Source organism: Sphaerodactylus townsendi, linkage group LG06 (genome assembly GCF_021028975.2).
Source record: "Sphaerodactylus townsendi isolate TG3544 linkage group LG06, MPM_Stown_v2.3, whole genome shotgun sequence".
NCBI classification, from domain to species: domain Eukaryota; kingdom Metazoa; phylum Chordata; class Lepidosauria; order Squamata; family Sphaerodactylidae; genus Sphaerodactylus; species Sphaerodactylus townsendi.
The window spans coordinates 104,136,340-104,158,044 of NC_059430.1; the positions used below are offsets into that span (position 1 = coordinate 104,136,340).

The window sequence follows — 21,705 nt, forward strand, 5'->3', positions numbered from 1 at the left end:
AAGGTAGAGAAGAGGTGCGTGCAAGTGTGAAAAGAAGCAGGAAGGAAGGCAGTTTCCCTGAGAATAGCAATCGACACAACAAAGAGATAGCTGTGGGTTTTCCGGGTTGTATGACTATGTCTGAGAAGAGATAGTGTCTGAAATAGAGTCTGAGCAGTAGAGATATTGTCTGAGCAGTGGAGAAAGGATGCCCAGTGCCTTGACCCTTCTGTCTCTCTGACCCTCTAGTCAAGTCCCTCTCTGAAGTCTGAGGTTAAGAGACAGCACAAAGTCTTTCACTTGCAACACAGAGGCCCCTTCCGCACATGCAGAATAATGCACTTTCAATCCACTTTCACAACTGTTTGCAAGTGGATTTTGCTATTCTGCACAGCTGCAAAGTGCATTGAAAGTGGATTGAAAGGGCAGTATTCTGCATGTGCGGAAGGAACTGGAATATATTTTCCTTCATAATAACCCTTGCTAGTTCTAGGTTAGTTTCTATGTCAGATTTGCTTCCAGGCATTCTTGAGACCCAGCTCTTCTAATTTCAGGATCAGTTCACAGCATGCCACTTATTGGAGAGAAGATACTCAAAAGAGCTAGACCTAGGGTAATAGACCTTTTCTCTTCCCCAGAGAACCCTGAGGAGCATGGGCCTGTGGGGAGGGTGGATGGGGCAACTAGGAATCTCTAAAACATCCCTAGCAATCTGTTTCCCAGATTCCTTAGAAGAATCCCTGATGGTTGTAAACTGGGTGTTGGGAAAAATCCTTAGTGTTGGATCTGGGGTTGTGTGGTTTCTTCCCTGCTATATTCAGTGGTTTGTGATCTTGTCTCTCAGTAAATGTCTAGGATGGAGAAGACCTGGAGCATCACCTAAAGCGGCACTCTTCCTTCCAGAGGGATTTGTCAGTGCCTGCAGCAAGGAAATAAAACAATGATCCTGGAATTCTGGCTGAATCTGCTGGTCACTTTTATAACAACGATACACTAATGAGTTGTACCTGAGGGACGTTTAAGAAACCCTGTGTGTTTGGACATGAATGGTGTTGGCCTCATGGAAACTCATACAGTCATTCACATGGATCCAGATGCTGATATGGACTCCTTGCTAGATCTCAGCTTCCTGTCCGAGGAGGAACAGAGCACTATTGCAGAAGTGCTGCGGAGAGACTCACAACTCCGACTATTGGAGGAGGGACGGATCCGGTGAGTCAACTGCTCCGGCAAACTGGCTAAGATAACTGGCAATCCATGCAATGCCTAAGCATATCATTCTTCAAAGGCCATTGATGAGCTTAGAATAGTATCATTCTGCTTAGAATAGTATTGTGTGTTACCTAAAAGAGGGGGTCCTGCTAAGGACCTGGGAGACCTAGGTTTGAATTCCCTGCTTTGCCATAGAAGCTTGCTGGATGACCTTGGGTTAGTTACACACTCTCAGCCCAGAAGTGTAGCAAGGGGGGAAAGCACCCGGTGCACTGGTGTGTCCTCTGCCCCCGCCCCGGAATGGCTTCAGCCTGCCTGGAACACCCCCACCCCGGAATGCCCCCGCCACACCCCCACAGGGGCACACACCTGGTTCGTTGCACGCACCCCGGTCCCCTTGGATCTACGCCTCTGTCTCAGTCTACTTCACAAGCTTGGTGCAAGGATAAAATGGAGGAGAGGAGAATGACGGGTGGGAGTTTCTTAAACGTGAGATACTGAAGGCACAATCACAAAAGATTTCAATTAAAAAGAAAAAGCCTAAAGAAGCCAGGATGGCACCATTAACAACTTTCTAAAGAGCTGAAAATTACAAAAAGACTCATTTTAGGAAACAGAAAGAGGGCCTTGTAACCAAAGATGAATATTAACAAATAACTAGTGCTTGTAGGGAGAATGTTAGAATAGCAAAAGCTCAGCAGGAGCTTAGGGTAGCAAGAGATGCTAAACACAACAACAAAAAAGGTACTTTGGTTATGTTCAGAGTAACAAGAAGAACAAGTAAGTAGTAGGCCCACTGAGGGGAGAAGACAGTGAAATTTTAGCAAGTGATGAGAAGTAGGCAGCACTTCTTAATTCCTATTTTGGCTTGGTCTTCTCTTGCAAGGGAAAGGGTATTCAACCTGGCAAAAAGAGAGCACATCCTCTGAGAAGGGAGTTACAGCCTAGGATAGGCACCGGGTGATAAATAAACACCTAGTTTCTTTAAATGAAATTGAGTCCTCAGGGCCAGATGAATTGCATCCGAGAGAACGAAAGGAACTTACAGGAGAGCCACAGCAAGGGGGAACTGCACCCCTGCCACACTTCCACCACATACCCCACCTCCACCACACCCCTGCACTGCCCCCACACCAGCATGTGCCTGGTGCAAGACACACACACACCGCCCCCTGGGCTCTACGCCACTGACTTACAGATATAATTTTGGAGCCTCTGTCTCTTATTTTTGAGAATTCTTGGAGAACAGGTGAGGTGCCAGGAGATTGGACACAGACAAATGACGTCCACGTTTTCAAGAAGGGGGAAAAGGATGATCCAGGTAACTGCTGACATCTGTTTGTCATCTATGCCTGAAAAGGTTTTAGATCAAATCATCAGTTGGTCAGTCCCTGAGCATTCAGAAATGACTGTGATTACTGAGAGCCACCATGAGTTCCTCAAGAACAAGTCATGTCAGACTAGCCTGATCTCCTTTTTCCAGAAAATTACTACCTTGTTGTATCTGTGCAATGCTGTAGACATAGTTTATCAGCAAGACTTTTGATAAGGCTCCACGTGATATTCTTGTTGACAAGTTGGTAGAATGCGGTTTGGATCCTATCATTGTTAAAGTGAATTTATAACCGGTTGACAGATTGCACCCAAAGAATGCTTGTTAATGGTTTACAGATTCCAGAGTGCTTCTGGAATCTGTCCTGGGCCCTGTGTCGTTCAACATCTTTATAAATGACTTGGATGAAGGAATAGATTAAATTTGCTCATTAAATTTGCAGATGATACTAAATTGGGAGGGATAGCAAATACAGTGGAAGACAGAGTCCCGATACAGGATGATCTTGACAAGCTGAAAAACTGGGCTAAAATGAACAAAGTGCATGTCAACAGAAATAAATGTGAAGTTCTGCATTTAGACAGGAAAATCAGCTGCATAATTATAGGATGGAGGAGATTTGTCTTGGCAGTAATACCTGTGAAAAGAATTGAGTCTTAGTAGACCACACACTGAACACGAGTCAGCACGAGCCCTCTGGGGGAGAGTGGTTTATTAAATCGAATTTATAATAATAATAATAACAACACTGTAATGTGGTAGCTTAAAAGGCAAATGCAATTTTGGGCTGCATCAACAGAAGTATAGTGTCCAGATCTCACAAAGTGTGTGATGGTGTCATTTTACTCTGCTTTAGTTAGTCCTCCCTTTTCGTATTTTATTCAGATCTGGGCACTGTGGTTTGAGAAGGATATTAACCAGCTGGAACGTTTCCAGAGGAGGCCAATGAAAATGGTGAAGGGTTGGGAGACCAAAATCTGTGAGGAAAGGCTGAAAGAGCTGGGTGCAGCGGCTTAACTAGGCAAACTGGAGCCCTGGGCATACCTGAGTTTGATGCCCCCCCCCCCCCAGGCACATGTCCAATGCAACGTGCACCCCCATTGTAGCTACGCCCAGTGGCGTATCTAGGCAAACTGGAGTTTGGCACCCCCCATGGGCAGCCACCCTCCCCCGCTGTGACCAAGCAATGATTTTTTACACCAGGTTGTTTCAAAGTCACCATCACATTATAGAACATGCCCCAACTCACAGATCTGAGCACAGCAATAAGCCATGCCACACAACAGAAATAATTTTTTGAAAACTTTTTCAAAATGCTTTCAAAATGTTTTATTACTGCTATGAAAACATTTTATGGTGTTGTATCGAGTACCCCCAATTGTGGGAAACAGCATCACTTTCAATGTTTCAAAGGAGAATCTGGGCTCCCTAGTTTAAACAAGTGATGCTGGAATCCATCCCCAAACAGCATCATTTTCAATGGTGTTTAAACTAGGGAGCCCAGATTCTCCTTTTAAATCCACCTTAAAGGGAGAATCTGGGGTTCCCAGTTTAAACAACATTAGAAGTGATGCTATTTTGGGGTTGATTCTCCCCCACCCTGAAACAGGATCACTTGCAATGTTTAAACTGGGGACCTCAGATTCTCCCTTTAAATCCATGTCAAAGGCGGGGGGATTTAAAAGGAAAATCTGGGGAAATTTGGGAGGTGCCTGCTGGCAGGGGTGCAATTGTTAAGCTAGCAGCACCAAACTTTCAGGGTATCTTTAGGAGACTCCCCTAATGATACCACCCAGGTTTGGTGAAGTTTGGTTCAGGGGGTCCAAAGTTATGGACCCTCAAAAGTGTAGCCCCCATCTTCTGTTATCTCCCATTGGAAACAATGGATGATGGGGCACCCCCTTTGGGAGTCCATAGCTTTGGACCCCATGGACCAAAATTCACAAAACCTGGGTGGTATCAGTAAAAGGTTCCTCTGATGATACCTCCCAGGTTTGGTGAAGTTTGGTTCAGGGGGTCCAAAGTTATCGGCCCTCAAAGGTGTAGCCTCATCTCCTATTAGCTCCCATTGGAAACAATGGGGGATGGGGCACCCCCTTTGGGAGTCCATAACTTTGGACTCCCTAAACCAAACCTCACCAAACCTGGGTGATAGCATCAGGAGAGTCTCCCAAAACATCCCTGAAATTTTGGTGCTGCTAGCGGCTAGCCTAAAACTGCGCCCTCAGCAGGGCAAAAATGGAAAAACACTGAAAATACAAAAAATCCCACAAACAAACCTGCACCCCCCACAGGGCTGCGCCCAGGGCAACTGCCCACTTTGCCCAATGGGAGGAACGCTTCTGGCTGGGTGTGTTTAGCCTGGAGAGATGACTGAGAGGTGGTGTGATAGTCATCTTCAAATATTTAAATCACTGTCATATAGAAGATGTGCAGAGTTGTTTTCTGTTGTTCCGGAAGGTCAGCCCAGAACCAGTGGGTTGAAATTAAATGAAAAGAGTTTTTGGCTGAACAGTGGGAAGAATTTCCTGACAATTAAGAGTGTTCCTCAGTAGAACTTTCCTTGGGAAGTTGTGGGTGGCCCTTTTGGAGGCTTATAAGCAGAGGCTAGACGGCCATTTGACAGCCAAGTTGATTCTGTGGGTTTAGGCCCAGGGGTCTGCAACCTGCAGCTCTCCAATTGGCCATGGTGGCAGGGGCTGATGGGAATTGTAGTCCATAAACATCTGGAGAGCCGCTGGTTGCTGATCCGGCAGATGATGGGAAGTAGAGCAGGAAGGAATTAGTCAGTGATGGCTCTTCTAGCTCTATTTGTTATGCCCAGGGTAATACAGATCACCATTTCTGGGTCTGGAAGAAATTTTCCTCCAGGCCAGATTGGCCAGGGCTCCTGGAGGTTTCTCCTATCCTCCTGGGCATAGAGTAGGGGCCACTGGAGAGAGAGTGTAGGGTGTGGGGGAAGGTTGTGAATTTCTTACAACGTGCAGGGGGTGGACTACATAATCCATGGGGTCCTTTCAAACTGTGTTTCTATGGTTTTGTGGCTTGTGAAGAGAGGTCGGTTTCTCTGATGGCTCTCTTGCTGTCAGTGCTGTGTGTGTGTTTGTGACTGAAATGAGATTTTTTTAAAGCTGGTCTAAGCCACTTTGTGTCCTGTGGGTGAGGAATAAGGATATAAATATTTTAAAATAAATTGAAACGAATGAATGGTTATTATTTGGCAACTTTCACATTACTGAATCTGGATTCCTTTTCACGGCCTTTGGTGTTGAATTACAAACTGAACTTTGGAAAGATATCATCCGACCTCCTTGTCCTAAAGAAAGAAGGACTCCACTGTGCCCAGCTGTCTCTGAAACATTTCTATTATGCATCGAGTCATCTCTGGAGACATCCCAAGCTGTCTCTTTCTCTTTGTTTTCCTCCCTCAAGCAAACTGCGGGAGTCTGTGTCTGATCCCAGCTGGCTGAAAATCCTCTCTGGAGACTGGTTCTGCGACGTCCGTTCCAAGCGGCACAGTCACTTCGGCTCAGACCTTGTCCGGGCTTCAATCCGCAGAAAGAAGCCCAGAGGTAAGAGGTGGATATGCCCAGATACTCTATCACCGCAGTAGCAGAATCTCTTCCCTTGCTTAGAGCCCAGTTTCTCCTGACAGAAAAAGGGCACATTTTAAAGACAATAAACATTGCTGTGCTAGATTCAAGGAAAAGGCCTGTGACTAGAATTCTGTTTCCAACAGTAGGTGCCTCAGGGAACTCTTAAGCCATTTGAGTGAGAGAGTCAGGGGTCAAAGGGGTAAGGCTGTACCACCATTCACTTGGATCTTAGGCAAGCCATTTCCCCCTTCCCCTATTCTGCAGTGTGGAGCTAAAAATACCATCCTACCTTACAGGATTGTTTATTTTTATTTATTTGCATTAAGAATTATAACACTACAATATGTATGTAGCATTTTGATCAATTAAGGGATTATATAAATGTTGGTGTGAACAAAGTGAAAGCTTTCTCCTTTGGTTTATGAACAGTATGTGATATTTGAGTGTATAATCTCTGTGCATGATTTTATATAGCTGTGATGGCTAATGATGAGTTTTGAGATGCTGTGGATTTGAAAAAAAAAATAGTGATATGAGATGATCCGAAAAGGATATTCTTTGTACCAAAGCAGTTGAATGGGGATTCAAGCAACAGGGTAGCCTGGGAGATCTGGAACCAATCAAAGAACCTTCTGCAGAAGAGGAGAAGGAGAACATCTTTGACATCCAGGATACAGTGGACAGGTGAGACACTTTGATTTTTGGGTGGGGAAGGGAGGCTAGGTTCTGTTTTTGTTTGTTTTTCAGTTAGAAAAGTCAATAGCTGAAACAGGCTGCACATTTCCTGTTATAAATCCACAATGAAAAGGGTTGCTTATTTTATTTTTAAAATAGAATGTTGGGAACTACAAGATGGCATCTACAGGTGGTTGTAATGTGGTGCCACCTATCTTACTTTTTAAAAAAGCCTCTGGTGAAGAAAAAGAAAATGTATTGTCGAAGGCTTTCACGGCCGGAATCACTGGGGTGCTGTGTGGTTTCCGGGCTGATCCTCTGAAGATGCCAGCCACAGATGCAGGTGAAACGTCAGGAGAGAATGCTGCTAGAACACGGCCATACAGCCCGGAAACCACACAGCACCCCAAAAAGAAAATGGCTACAGGGAACTGATGCAAGGAAAGTGCAGGGTAGGAAAACCAGCAACAAATGCCTCTGCAATGAAAGCAACATGGATAATTGTCTCTGTGTGGAAAGAGATTAGAAGATCAGAGCTTCAGTAAGCTTGCAGTGGATGCTGGAGAAATTGTCAGTGTTGGTTTCTAGGGCATAATCACCGTTGAGCTTCAAACCTCTTTTTATTTTAGGAATACTAACAAGACCCTGTACCATTCAGCCCTGTTAAATGGAAGACAACTGGGCAGACAGGCTTTTGTTTTTAAAAACTTAACCATTGGTGATCTGGCTTGGCTTTTATGTGTTGCAGACATATCACAGCATCAGAGAGGGTGTCTCCTCTTGTACAGATCTGCCTATTCACTTTCACTGCCACCAGAGATCCTGCTCTGGGTGCCCCTGAACTGAGACGGCTTACAAGGCCTTTTTGGTGGTGGAACTAGGGTTTGGAACCAGGGTTGCCAGCCTCCAGGTGGGGCCTGGAGTTTGCCCAGAACTACAATTGATTTTCAGGGTTCAGAGATCAGTTCTTCAGGCAGCTTCGGACAGTGGGCTGCACGTGTGTGGGATCACCAGGTTCCATTTCCTGCTGCCAATCTGAGTGGTAGTGAGAAATGAAATAATGGCTGTTGGACCTATGGCATGAGTACCGGCAGAGGAAATTCGGAAGTGACATTGTACCTCTCTAGGAATTTGCCAGAACCTCTATCATTTAGTTGTAGAAAGAAGGTAATTTCGACGGCTTCTATATTATTTTTGCTTCTTGCTGGGAGCCAGTCATGCCCCGGGGCACTATTTAGGCCTGATATGCCACTGCCCCATTTACTCAGTGCCTTGCCGTGGAAAGAATAACCATTTTTCTGTTGCCTTGTAGTCTTCCCAGTGAGGAACCTCCTCGACTCTCTTGGTCCCAACATCCACAGGTAAGTTTGCTTGCTGGTCACGGGCAGCTGCGTGTGTGGTTTTGAGCAGGGTCCCAGTTGGCCCTGAGCAGCTCTCATTGGGCCTCAGTAGCCTTGGACCCCAAACTTGTTAAGATTGGAAGCACGCCAGCTTGGGATTTTCCTGATGTGCCAGTTCACCCACTTGCTGTTGCCAAGTATGCAGGGTGGTGTTAAATTGAGTGTAGCATGGGCGACAGTGGGCACATTACCAGCTTCACTCTCAAAGGTGTCTCACTGTAAGCTGAAAAGCTTAGGTGTTTGTGAGGATTGCCTGGTTCCCCTTGGCTACTGGCAGAAGATAGGGTACCAGCAGAGTTGTCAGCTCCAGGCAGGAAAACTTTTGGAGACTTGGGGATGGAATCTGTAGAGAACAAGGACCTCAATAGAGGTCAACATTCCAAAGCATCGTTTTTCTCCAGGGGAATTGATCTTTGTAATCCGTAGATGAGTTGTAATTCCAGGGGATCTCCAGGTCCCACCTGGAGGCAGGCATCCCTAGTGTGCATCCTTTAATATCCTTCCCAACTCCTCTTGAGAGCACCGCTTCCTAAATTTATGGGAGGTTGGATGGATGCTCGACTTCATTTGCATGATTGTCATGTGCAGAGTGGGAGCTTTTGAATGATTTTCAGGACGCAGATGTTCTGGGAGGCTCAGAGCCCCCCTCCCCCTGCGTTTTTTGCTGACACTGTTTTGGTTGTGCACCTTTGTGGTCTGAAGGGACAGGGGGAAGAGGGGGTAACAAATAGGATTTGCATATGCAAATACAAATTGCAATACAGTTGTGTGAAGAGTCAGCATGCAGATCTCTCTAGCTGACTGTTTTGTCTCGGCAGGATGCTACCCGGTCCCTCGAACAGGTGGCTGAGACCAAGCCAGGTAAACAGAAACACACAGACGGACTCTAGTGCTCATCTTGTCTTGTGAACAGCACATCAGGGAATGGCAGCGTGAGGACTATTTCCTGGCAAAGGCCAGGGATCTTAGCCTGCTCTCTTTTTGGGCTGTATCTCTTCCTCCACAAAGGATAACCAAAACGTTTTCATGCCATGAGGCCAAAATGCTAAACAGTCTACCCTGCTAAGACTGCATTGGGCTTGCCCATGGTGTTTGCTCTATGGGTGCTGTCTTTTATGTGGCCCTGGGGAAGTGGTGACCTGCACTGTGCAGCTGGTGGGGACATTTAACTGGAGAGCTAATAAGCTGCATGCTATGAAAGAAAGCTGGATGTTATACCTGGAATGAATTGTGCAGATTTCCTTTAGGACGTGATAGCTTATTGTGTTAAGTGATTCTGATTGTGCTAATCCTGGAATGAGACAAAGAGACTATGCAGGGTGTCAGGGGCTCTTCAATTAGAAATCCTGCCCCCAGTTTTTTTACCAGGCATTTTCCAAAGATTTCCAAAGTTCAGTGAAACCAGATGTTCTCAAGGTGCTGAATTCTGTACATGGTACTGGATTTCAAGCTTGTGTAGAATTGCTGTGCGTTTTTGTGCACGTGTACATTTCATCAAAATTGGCTTCCAAGGCAGCTTACAACAAAGAACAGGGGGGGGGGGGAGCAGAATTTGTTGAGATAAAAAAATGCATATGATAGAAGAAGCCAGTAAAACAGCAGACAAAATGCAACCCTCCAAATGAAATATTATCAAAAACGTCCATGATTTTTGTTTCATTGGTGTATAAAAGTCAAGCTATGTTGGTACATTATACATACAACCCTACTCATGAAACTGGATGAATAAAAAATGGCAACAGGTGGTGCCTGCTTTGGCGGGGTTTCCACCTTCTGTGTCTCAGCTGCCTTTTCCCCCTTCAATTCCATCATTTTTGCAGCTAAGCTGAGTGACTCCTTCAGTAGCCTAAGTTCGGAGACTGAGGACGAGGAGAAACAACTGAACGACCTGCAGCCAGCCATTGTGGTTTCAGTGCAGGTAGGAATCTTGCTCAACAGCCCAATTGTCAAAGCTTATCTATTGTCAGAGTAGAGAAACCTAGTATGGTATCGTGGTTAGATTGTCAGACTAGAACTGGGAAGACCTGGTTTTGAATCCCCACTCATCCATGAAACCTGCAGGGCAACCTTGGGCTAGTCGCACACTCGCCACCTAACCTGTCTCACCCGGTTGTTTTGGTGGATAAAACAGGAGAACAATGTAAGCCACCCCAACCTCTTTGGAGGTATAAAAAATGTGATAGATGAATACCTGCGAGTTCTGATAACGAACCAAACAGATATTTCTCAGCCTCAGTTTCCAGTCTGAAAAAGGGAATAAGAGTGGCCCCATTCATGGGGTGATTTGAGAGGAGAGAGGATATAACACATTCTTGTTGACAGCAGAAACACTGCTGTCTTATAGACTGGTATCCCTAGATGCAAGGCCGGAGTGAGGGAGAACTGTGCCCGGGGCACGCGTGCACCCTGTCACGTCTACGCCTTGGTGTGCACCCCCTGTCCCCTTGGCGCTACGCCACTGCTTAGATGTGTAATGCATCAATGATTTGTACCTGCCAAAAAGTAGAGTAGACTGAAACTGAATGGCTTTTTATAAAATAATGGATGTGGTGACTCCCCTGGTTTGGATCCACTGGTAATTTCTGTGAGTGGAAGAGGTTTCCATCCATGCAGTTTCATTCCTCCTGCTTCCACCCCCACCCCTCAGCCCAAAATGCCCCACCCCTGCCTCCCTAAGTGATGCATTTGGGGAACAGGGGAAGAGTGAAATCAAAGGTCTGAAGCAGCGAGGCAGCAAAAATTGCCCCCCTCCTGTCTACAGAAATCCTCTGGTGGATTCCACGACTGGAAGTCCGCACAGATGGGCACAAATCTGCAGGATGCGCCGCTGTAGAAATAAGCCCTTTTGTTTGATAACGTTGTCTTTTGTGTTTTCAGAGTAACGGAAGCCAGGAAGATGGCCGGGAAGAAGCTTCAGGTTCTTCCCCTCCGAAGACCAACATAAGTTCCCAGAATAAAGCGCTGAGCACCAGTTCTTCAGTCTCCAGTCTGACCTCATCCACAGTATGTGCACCAGGGGCTATGTTTTGGGGAATATCCTCCTAACTTTCTTTCCTGCCTGTTGCTTATAAACCCTCCTGAAGGGGGCATGGACCACCAGAAACACGAGCCGTGTGCAAAAGAACCTAGCTACTTCAGGCTATCTACTAAAGCCCTCAGCTAGAAGAACCATTCTGTCATAAACACTTGTTTAAAAACAGATAAAATGGAGGGAAGAATCTTGGGCCCCTTCCGCACAGGCAAAATAATGCTTTTTCAAACCACTTTCACAACTGTTTGCAAGCGGATTTTGCTATTCCGCACAGCTTCAAAGAGCACTGAAAGCAGTTTGAAAGTGCATTATTCTGCATGTGCGGAATGAGCCTTGGAGAGAGTTTGAGAACCTTAGGATGCATCTACCAAGAATCCTCCACTCAGGGGCATAGCTACAGAAAATGGTGCCTGGGGCAAACTCTCAAATTGTGCCCCCCCTCCCACATCTGACAAATAGGGAAGTGCCATTTGACAGCAAGATACCATCACTACACCGAATTCCCCGGACAAGCCCTGTTGCTTCACAAAAACTTCATGGTCATTAGAAAACATGAACAAATAATTCCTGATACAGCACAAAAAATTGAAGCTACTTATTTCCTTTGCCACGACTCTGAAGAAGTTATTTTGACTGACAATCATGAATTGTCATTGATACTTTGCATATTTTTTCAAACAGTTCAAAATATTCAACCTCCCCCCCCCCTTCCCACAGGACTTACGGAAGTGCTTTTGGGGGCTCAAGCCCTCTCACGCCTCCCCCTGGTTCCACCCCTGCCTCCACTCCTAGTGTTGGAAGAAGAGTTTGGATTTACATCCCCCTTTCTCTCCTGTAAGGAGACTCAAGGTGGTTTACAATATCCTTTCCCTCCCCCACAACAAACACCCTGTGAGGTGGGTGGGGCTGAGAGAGCTCCAAAGAACTGTGACTAGCCCAAGGTCACCCAGCTGGATGTGTTGGCGTGCACAAGCTAATCTGGTTTCCCAGATAAGCCTCCACAGCTCAAGTGGCAGAGCGGAGAATCAAGCCCGGTTCTCCAGATTAGAGTGCACCTGCTCTCAACCACTACACCATGCTGGACTAGGACTGGAGATAAAAGTTCAAACCTTACTCGGTCATTTGGGACTAGTCACACTCTTTCAGCCTAGCCAACCTTACAGGGTTGTTGTGAGAATAAATGGCAGGAAAGAAAGATCCAAGGATGCCATCTTGCACTCCCTGGAGGACGGGCAGAATAAAAGTGTGACTGATGTTGACACTCACTCTTCCTGCTCGGTTGCAGATGAGTGGAAGCCTCATGAGCGTGTTGAGCGATAACGAACTTGGGAGCGTGGATGTCCGTGGCTGCATCCAGTTCTCCTTGCAGTATGACCCCAGAAAGAGGGAGTTGCAAATTCATGTGATCCAGTGCCGAGACCTTGCAGAAGCCAGGAAGCAGCGGACAGACCCGTGAGTTTGGGACCAGGGGATTGCTTGCCATTGTCCCTTTTTGCCCTGTTACTGGGATCAGGCCAAATGCCTTGAGGATCCTGAAGAAGTCATTTTTAACGATGCCTTCTCCAGTCCTTCCATACCAGCCTGCTGCACTAATCCTGTATAATTTCTTTGGGTTTTAACTGTTACATAACACGTGAAGTTGCCTTGTGCTGATTTTGTCAAGAGCTACTCTGTTTTTTCATGTCACTTCCTTATCCCTTTAACTGGAGCTGCTGCTGATTGAATCTGGAACTTCTTCGTGCAAAACAAGTTCTCTGAGCCACAGTCCCACCCTTCTTCTCTTGTTTTCCCTTTTCATTGTTTTCTCTCTCATTGTTTCAGTCTCAGTTCTTCTTCTTTGCTCACCAGTTGATGGTTGTGGCATTTCTGGGGTGGTTCTCTTTGAAATGAAGTAGACTCAGCTATGGGTCAAAGCTTGCCAGCTGTGGCAGTCAACCCAGGAAGTCTCCCTCAAGAGGTGACCTGTGTTCCCTTGTTTCACATCTCTCTCGTTCTTAGGTATGTCAAAACCTATCTTCTTCCTGACAAATCCAACCAAGGCAAGAGGAAAACAGCCATCAGGAAGCGGAGTCTAGATCCCATCTTCAGTGAGACGCTGAAGGTGAGAACTAGTGTTGGGGGACACTTCTATGTGTTCTTCTTATCACCTGGCTTCACCACCTTCTGAGCTCCCCTAAACACTGGCAGAGAAAGTGCAAAGGAGCCGGCAAATATATGTGGGCCACTAGGACCAGCAGCCCCCATCCCCACTTCTTTTCTGTAGCCTCTACTTTTTGCAGTGAGTTGTCCCAACTCATCCTTTCTAAAGATAATCAGAGAGAAATAGTTGAGAAGGGGAAAGTTTTTTTTAATTATTTATTAGATTTAATATACCGCCCTATCCCAACAGGGCTCAGGGCGGTGAACAATATAAAACATCATAAAATAACAATTTAAAATAGTTACATCCTAAAATAGTAGCCCACAACCCCACATATAAACCCAAAAACAACCCCCCTCAGAGAAGAGCAATGGGTCTCAGTGGTGTTAAAGACCCTTATAAACAGGGGGGCAGGGGTACAGGCACGGGCATGGGCACCATCAGCGGCTGGACCCCCCTAAGGCCCGGTGGAACAATTCGGTTTTACAGGCCCTGCGGAATTCTCCAAGGTCCCGCAGGGCCCGGATAGCTGGTGGTAGAGTGTTCCACCAGGCCGGTGCCAGAGCTGTAAAGGCCCTGGCCCGAGTAGAGGCCAGCCGCGTCATTGAGGGTCCAGGGATTTCCAGTAAGTTGGCCTCTGCTGACCGCAGAGGTCGAGCTGGGACATAAGGGGTAATGCGGTCCCGAAGGTACGAGGGTCCCAGGCCGCGTAAGGCCTTGAAGGTCAGTACCCACACCTTGAAAATGATTCGGAATTCAACCGGTAACCAATGCAGGCGGCGCAACACAGGATGAATATGCTCTCGAAAGGCGCCACCTGTGAGCAATCGAGCCGCCGCATTTTGGACCAGTTTCAGTTTCCGAATCAGACGCAAGGGAAGGCCCGCGTAGAGCGAGTTACAATAGTCTAGCCTGGAGGTGACCGTTGCATGGATCACAGTGGCTAGATCGGTGTTGGAGAGGAAGGGAGCCAACCGACGGGCCTGTCGAAGGTGGAAAAACGCAACCCGGGTTATATGGGCCACCTGGGTCTCCATTGAAAGAGACGAATCCAGGTGGACCCCCAGGCTGCGGACGGAGGAGGTCGGCGCCAATGTGACCCCCTCCCACACCGGCGGTTGGAAATTGCCAATCTCTGCACCCCGACCAAGCCAAAGGATCTCCGTCTTCGATGGATTAAGTTTTAACCTGCTCTGTTGTAGCCAACCCACAACTGCCTCCAGACAGTGCTGTAGAGCTGCAGGGGCGGCGGCAGCTCCCCCCCCCCCGCCCCCATCAACAGAATGAGCTGAGTGTCATCAGCGTACTGATGGCAGATCAGCCCAAAGCTCTGTACCAACTGAGCAAGGGGTCGCATATAGATGTTAAACAACAGTGGGGACAGCAATGCCCCCTGAGGCACACCGCAATGAAGCGGGCACCTCTGGGAAGCTTTGTCCCCACACCACACTTGCTGACTCCACCCCCGGAGGAACGAGACAATCCATTGAAGGACAGTGCCCCGGACCCCGGAAGCGGCCAGGCGGTGGGTCAAAAGGTCGTGATCGACCACATCAAACACTGCAGTGAGATCTAACAACACCAGCAGCACTGATCCGCCTCGGTCAAGTTGCATACGGAGCGTGTCTGTGACAGCGACGAGAACCGTCTCCGTCCCATGCCCAGCACGGAAACCGGATTGGAAGGGGTCAAGTAGCCAGTCTTGTCATCAGAATCAGACCACTGATTTATTCCGCTCAGCCTTATATATTCAGACTGGCAGTAGCTCTTTGGGTCTTTCCTCCCAGTTACTACCTGAGATCCTGTTGACTGGACATACCAAGATTGTACCTGGTATTTTTGGGTAGGCAGAGTGTGTGATCCTGTGCTGAGCTGCAGCCCCTCTTAGATCATGAACTGAGGAATATGTCAATTTGGGATTTCTTTTTTAAAGCCCTCTGGTGGCATGGGATGGAAGGGCCGCCAAAGCAGATTGAAACAAGGAAAGTGCAGGGGAAACTAGCTATGGATGTTCCCTTCCTAATGCAAATGCAAGTTCCACAAAGAATCATGGATCTGTGGATGCAACCTTGCAAGTGATGTGCTGCAGTGAGGTCCCTGGTTCTTCTAATCCATTTGGCTGTCGACTGGACTCTAACCATGTTTGTTTCTTCTGCTGTTCCTTCTTTCTCTCTGCCCTCCCCATCCACCTCCCATCTCCTCTCCTGGGGTGCAGTACAAGATTGACAAGGCTGAGCTCCAGGGTCGCACCTTGAACCTATCCGTCTGGCATCACGATTCCTTAAACAGAAATCTCTTCTTGGGAGAAGTGGAGATAGAGCTGAAGGCCTGGGACTGGAGCAACACCGGTCCCCAGTGGTTCAACCTCCAGCCCAGGGTAAATATCTTTGGCTTAAAACCAGTGGGTTGGGTCCTGTTAGGTCTCAGACATGTAGTCAATAAACAGACTCTGGATTTTTAATCAGTAGTGTTTATTGATAGGCAGCAAGCACCTAGCTTTAGGAAGCCAGTTCTGCTAGACCTGGCGTTTGCAGTTTCATTTATCCCCCTGGATTTCCCCCCCTCCTGTTTTCCCAGAGAATATGTGAAAGAGAATGTGTGAAAGAGATGTTTTGGAGCTAGGCGCCCCAAGGCCAGCGCAGAGAGAGGTATGGGCACCTGGCAGCCTTCCCCTGCAGAGCTAGAGCACTTGCCATCTACCCGGGGATCAACTAGCAGGGTCAGCCTAGTTATCTGCATATGTAAGCGTATACAGAAAGATCAGTAGAAAAGGGTCCATTTACATATCACAGGTTTGGTTACAACAACCAAGCAACAGCAAAGTGAAAGTACATTTCCCTCACCCAGGTGCCATCCTTAACACTTTGCATCACACAGCCGTTTGAAGTAAGGATGGCCCTCAGTCACCAGGCCCCATTCCTGACAGGTCCACACTAAATTTTCTATTAATGGAAGGGGAAGTATAATTTGCATCAACTCCCTCTTGCAGCTGCAGACCCCAGGGTGGCCCCTTGTGACATTCTTGAGGGTCCCGTCTCCCAGGATCAGCATTTCGGGGAGACCCGTGGCCAGCAGTGGGAAGCAAGAAAATTCTGCTTCACTGATGGAGGTGCCTTCTGCTAGTGGAAACCTTAACCTGGGTCAAACCAATAGTTTTTCCACCCCCTTTTATCTTCTGAACTGCAGCATTTTTTGGGGGGCCGTTCAGCTGATTCCATTCTCTGATTGGTTCCCCTTTTCAGTTCTGTCTTCCCAAAGCTGCTTTCTGGCAGAGGCGAAACAAGCAAAGAGAGACTTGCTTAGTTCTCTGCCCCCTAATGATTGCCATGATGTGAAGTGCACCCAAGGGGCATTTTTTTTTCCTCCAAAGGAATTTTGGGAGAGCCTCAGTCCCATACCACTAAATCTTGCAAGCCCATGACTTTTCCTTACTAACCCAGAGGGTTACTGATGAAATCAACCCAGGAGCATATTGTGCAAAGCCTCCTACACCCCATGGCCAACTGTGCCCTCTTTCTCATGTGGTGTTTCCTCCAGAGTATTTCAAAACCTGCACACCCAGAAAAATAGCAGGAAAAAGATCTGGGCTCAGATACTCCCTGTAACCTGGTTCATTTGCTGTTGTGTTCCTGGTTAGTGGATTCTGTAGCATGGAATGCATTCCCTCCAAAGCTCCTCCTTCATTTTTTAAAAACTATATGAACCAGCAAAAGTGTATTGTACTAAACATGTTCAGGGTTTAGCTTTAAACGGGGTCAGCAACTGGAAACCTCCAGCCCAAACCTGGTCACCATGTGGTTTTGCAGTTGCCAACACAGCAGAAGGCTAAAAAATGAAGTGATGCAAATTTGTGAGAACAGCAGACAGACCACTGCTCGGTTTCCCATGACTTGGCCTTCCGAGTCACTTTTCCAGAACTCTAATTGCATCTTTGGTTTCTGCCAGGTATCTTCCTTTCTGAAAATGTGTGTTTAATGGTTTCATACAGCTTTATTGCTTTGTGTTTATAAAGCACCCTGAATGCCAGCTGGTGGGCAGATTATACAGATGCTCCTATCAAATGCCAAAAACCAACAGTGCTGGCACCTCCCAGCTGATGTTCTCACTCACTCATGCTCCCTTCAACCTTGGCCATTTTTCCTGATGCTTACCTGGCTGCATTCTCCCTTTTGTGACCCATATGTCTGTCTCTCTGTCCCAGACGCCACTCACTCCCGATGCTCTGCCCAACCGCGGCAAACTTAATGTAGCCCTGAAGTTTATCCCAGCTGGCTTGGAAGGTAAGTGTTGCTACAGCTTCTATTTCCTATCCCAATTATTTGGGTTCCTATCCTAATGGGTTCCTCTCCCAATGATTTGGGTTCCAGACATTTCAAGTCGCTTCGTCAACCCTCTACAAAGCCACTGACTCATCTGATCAGGAAGCCAAAGCGCAGTCTCCCTTCCTCCTCCAGCAAGTAGCCAGTCCCCAGAGAGGGCAAAATTGGATTTCTGAAGTGTATTTTTTTCAGGGTGGGAAATCACCTTTTTTGGGGGTGATGGACCATAAAAGCCAGCATGGTACAGTGGTTACAGTTTCACACTAGAATATGGAAGACTCAGGTTCAAAGCCATGGCTGACCTTGGCCTGTCACTCTCACCCACTCTCTCCTACCTCACAGGGCTGTTGTGAAAATAAACATGGAAAAGAGAATGATGTTGTACATCACTTTGGGTTCCCATTAGGGGGAAAATGGGTTATAAATAATAGACTCTAGGGGTGTAAAAAGGACAAAACAGCAACAAACTAAATACAACCTACTGTGTTAGATCCAGCCAGCTTTTCTGCTAATGAAAATGGGAGCAGGGAGTCCCCTTTGATTAAAAAAAATGGCTATGCTGGGGATCATGGGACCTGCACAGACAAAAAATGAGAGGGGGCTGTAGTAATGGTGGGAATTATGTGAAACTGAGTGAAAAAATGGTTGGACCCAACCTAATGGACTTTATATTAGTTATGATAAATGAATGGAATTTTAATTTGCTATACAACTGAAAAAGGCCAAGTATGTTCAGTCATTCCAGTGTTTTTGCTGGTCAGAATGCTGGAGACAGCAGCATTTTTACTGTATGCAAAAGAGGAGGTGGTTTGATAACCTGCTTTGTTTCTACCTTTAAGGAGTCTAAAAGTGGCTTACAATCACCTTTCCTTCCCCTCCCTACAACAGACACCTTGTGAGGTAGGTGGGACTGAGAGACTCCAGATTTGAGTCTGCTGCTCTTAACCACCACACCACACTTGCTGTCATTTGAGGAGAGCAGGTAAAGGGAATTACCTGTAAAAAAAACCCTGAATATTCAGAAAAGGATCCTATAGTGCCAGCCTATTCTGAGTTCCTCCCATCTAACCCCATTGACTTCAGTGGGGTCACACCAGAGGAACTGTAAAGGATTGTAGTTCTTAAATATCACAGAAGAGAGCAGTTCCCATATCCTGTGACCACAGTCCTGAACTTCATACTGTTTTTATTTTGAATTGAGGAAGGATCGGGTGCCTCTGAGGATGGGAGGGGGCAGGGCAATTCTGACTGGTGTAAGATGGGAGAGTTTCATTGGGTCAGGGCAGCTGGTGAGGCCTCCCCAGTCCCTTTGTTGATGTGGCTTTCTTTCAGGGGCAGGGCTTCCTCCCAGCGGAGAGTTGCACATCTGGGTGAAGAATGCCCAGAACCTGATTCCCTTCAAGGGCAGTTCTGTGGACTCCTTTGTTCAGTGGTGAGTATCTTCCAACACTCAGGCCCCTTCCACACATGCAGAATAATGCACTTTCGGTCCACTTTCAATGCGGAATAGCAAAATCCGCTTGCAAACAATTGTGAAAGTGGATTGAAAGTGCATTATTATTGTGCATGTGTGGAAGGGGCCTGAGTCAGTTGTGTTCTGGGGCACAAGGGGGCTCATAAGCAAAATGGAGGGCAGAGGCAGGAGCTTGTCTGCCACAGGGGGTTGCCTGATAACCCAAATTCAGTAGTGGGATCCAAAAATTTTAGTAACAAGTTCCCATAGTGGTGGGATTCAAACTGTGGTGTAGCGCCAATGGGCCTGGGCGGGGCACAACGGGGGCGTGGCTGGGCATTCCTGGGCGGGGCATTCCTGGGCAGGGCTGTGGCAAGGACGCAGCCACTGCACCGGTCCTTGGGCGGGAAACGAATGCATGCAGGCGCAGGCTGCCACGCACGCCGGTGCACCTCCTGCTAGACTGCTTCAAGTTCTGTGTGCTACTGCTGAGAGGAGGGGCATAACTAAGGCAAAAATCACCAATTAGTAACCCCCTCTCGGCACACAATAATTAGTAACCTACTCTCGGGAACCTGTGAGAACCTGCTGGATCCCACCTCTGCCCGAATTCCTCCCTAACTGAATGCACTTTCTTCTGTTTCCAGCTACATCCTCCCTGACGACACCAAGGCAAGCCGCCAGAAGACCCGCATTGTGAAGAAGAGCCTCAGCCCGATTTTCAACCATACCATGGTCTACGATGGATTCCAGGCCAAGGACTTGGCAGAGGCATGTGCCGAGTTCACCATCTGGGACCAAATCCACTTCTCCAGGCAGCGGCTCGGAGGCATCCGACTGAGTCTTGGCACAGGTAAGGCCTCGATGGGAGTCCTGGGGTGGGCTCGGAACTCTACATTGAGGGCAACTAGGCCACCCCTTTCACGAGACCATCTTATCCATTTTTAAAGCCTTGTGGCCATTGCCGTGTCTGCCAATTAGTTACTCTTTCAGTAAAGAAGTGCTTCCTGGCATCCACCCTAAATCGACCAACTTCATTGGGTGCCCTGGACTATGGGAGTTCTCTCTATGCATTTTCTCCACCTCCACCATAATTTTATGAACTTCTGTTTCACGCACACCCTTCGTTGTCTGTCTTCTAAACTGAAAAGACTCCTGAGCCTTTCCTCATAGGAAGGAACTCCAACCTTTTAATCACCTTGGCTGCAGCTTCCAAACTGCAATATTTATTTTTGTAGCTATGGCATTGAGAGAGCTATACAAGGCCCCACGGCTAATTGACCACAGGGGTGCCTTGAATGAGCTCCCACAATTCAGTTTTTTGCAGCTGCTGGCCCAGGTACTGCTGTGCCTTTGTAATGGCTCTCGTTTCCACCTGGGAAAGGTAGCCAGGAGAAGCTTATGTGCGGAGGCTGATAGAAGGAGCATGAAGGAGCTGGCACTCAGGGTTAGGTAGGGTGAAGGGGACACTCTTTCAAAACTAAAGAACAAACCAGGGAGTGGGCTGGGAGAGAACCGTTTGGAGAAAATTCAGTGGAGCATTCAGAAGAGTTTGGATTTATACCTCACCTTTCTCTCCTGTAAGGAGACTCAAGGTGGCTTACAAGCTCTTTTCCCTTCCTCTCCCCACAACAGACACCTTGTGAAGAAGGTGGGGCTGAGAAAGTTCTGAGAACTGTGACTAGCCCAAGGTCACTCAGCAGGAATTTAGGAGTGTGGAAACACATCTGGTTCACCAGATAAGCCTCTGCCACTCAAGTGGAGGAGTGGGGAATCAAACCCGGCTCTCCAGATTAGAATCCACCTGCTCTTAACCACTACACCCCGCTGGCTCTCATTCAGTGTACGTTCACTTGCACTTCTCACTCTGCTTGTGTAGGCCAAGTCTGGCTTGTTGTTGCTGCTTGTATGAAAAGGGACCCCGTGCAAGCTGAATCCTGCCTCCTGAATTTGGAAGGCTTCTTGGGAGACAGGCTCAAAGTCTGCAGAGGATGGCAGAGTTGCTGGCTCTGATTTTCTTGCTGTTTATCTTTGCTCACCTGAGCTGCAAGTTGTTCCTCCTCCCTCTCTTGCCCATGGGAACAATTATGTGCTAAGACCAACAAATACAGCAAGACACAGGAGACAGGCAGGCCCTGATATCCTGGGTGTGGATGGATAGCATCCTGGCTTATCTTTCCTGCTTTGGGGAGAGCTGTCAAGATTCTCAGCAGGCAAGAGCCTTCGGCATGGCTATCAGGTGTGAAGAGAAAACTGGTACAACAATGTTTTATGGGTGGTATATTAGACCAAAAGATATAGCAAAAGCTAACAGAGATTATAACAGTAAATGCTGGAGAGGCCAAAATACTCGTGGGACATTTTCATATGTGATGGATGTGTAAAAAAGCAAGAAAATATTGGATAATGATTCACAGGGAGATGCAGAAGATGGTCAAAATCAAATTAGCTTTAGACCCCGTAAGTGTGTTATGCTGCCAAGCAATGTACTAACAAGGTACAATGAACTATTTAAATATATGGGGACTGCTGCCAAGGTGGTATATGCCTCAAAGTTGAAAGAAGAC

The 21,705-nt window shown here is 47.2% G+C and overlaps 1 protein-coding gene across 3 annotated transcripts in view; it reads left to right on the plus strand.

Annotated features, from left to right (window-relative positions):
- Window positions 1-21,705, plus strand: part of SYTL1 (synaptotagmin like 1) — a 44,721-nt gene that overhangs the window by 20,172 nt on the left and 2,844 nt on the right. For all 3 annotated transcript variants that reach the window (XM_048500750.1, XM_048500751.1, XM_048500752.1), the window contains exons 2-14: window positions 824-1,191; window positions 5,957-6,096; window positions 6,690-6,804; window positions 8,108-8,156; window positions 9,014-9,056; window positions 10,016-10,113; window positions 11,073-11,198; window positions 12,512-12,678; window positions 13,225-13,327; window positions 15,582-15,743; window positions 17,568-17,646; window positions 19,018-19,117; window positions 19,786-19,991. In XM_048500750.1, the coding sequence (XP_048356707.1) occupies window positions 1,022-1,191; window positions 5,957-6,096; window positions 6,690-6,804; window positions 8,108-8,156; window positions 9,014-9,056; window positions 10,016-10,113; window positions 11,073-11,198; window positions 12,512-12,678; window positions 13,225-13,327; window positions 15,582-15,743; window positions 17,568-17,646; window positions 19,018-19,117; window positions 19,786-19,991 (1,558 nt within the window). In that variant the 5' untranslated portion in view covers window positions 824-1,021. The remainder of the gene's footprint in view (window positions 1-823; window positions 1,192-5,956; window positions 6,097-6,689; window positions 6,805-8,107; window positions 8,157-9,013; window positions 9,057-10,015; window positions 10,114-11,072; window positions 11,199-12,511; window positions 12,679-13,224; window positions 13,328-15,581; window positions 15,744-17,567; window positions 17,647-19,017; window positions 19,118-19,785; window positions 19,992-21,705) is intronic.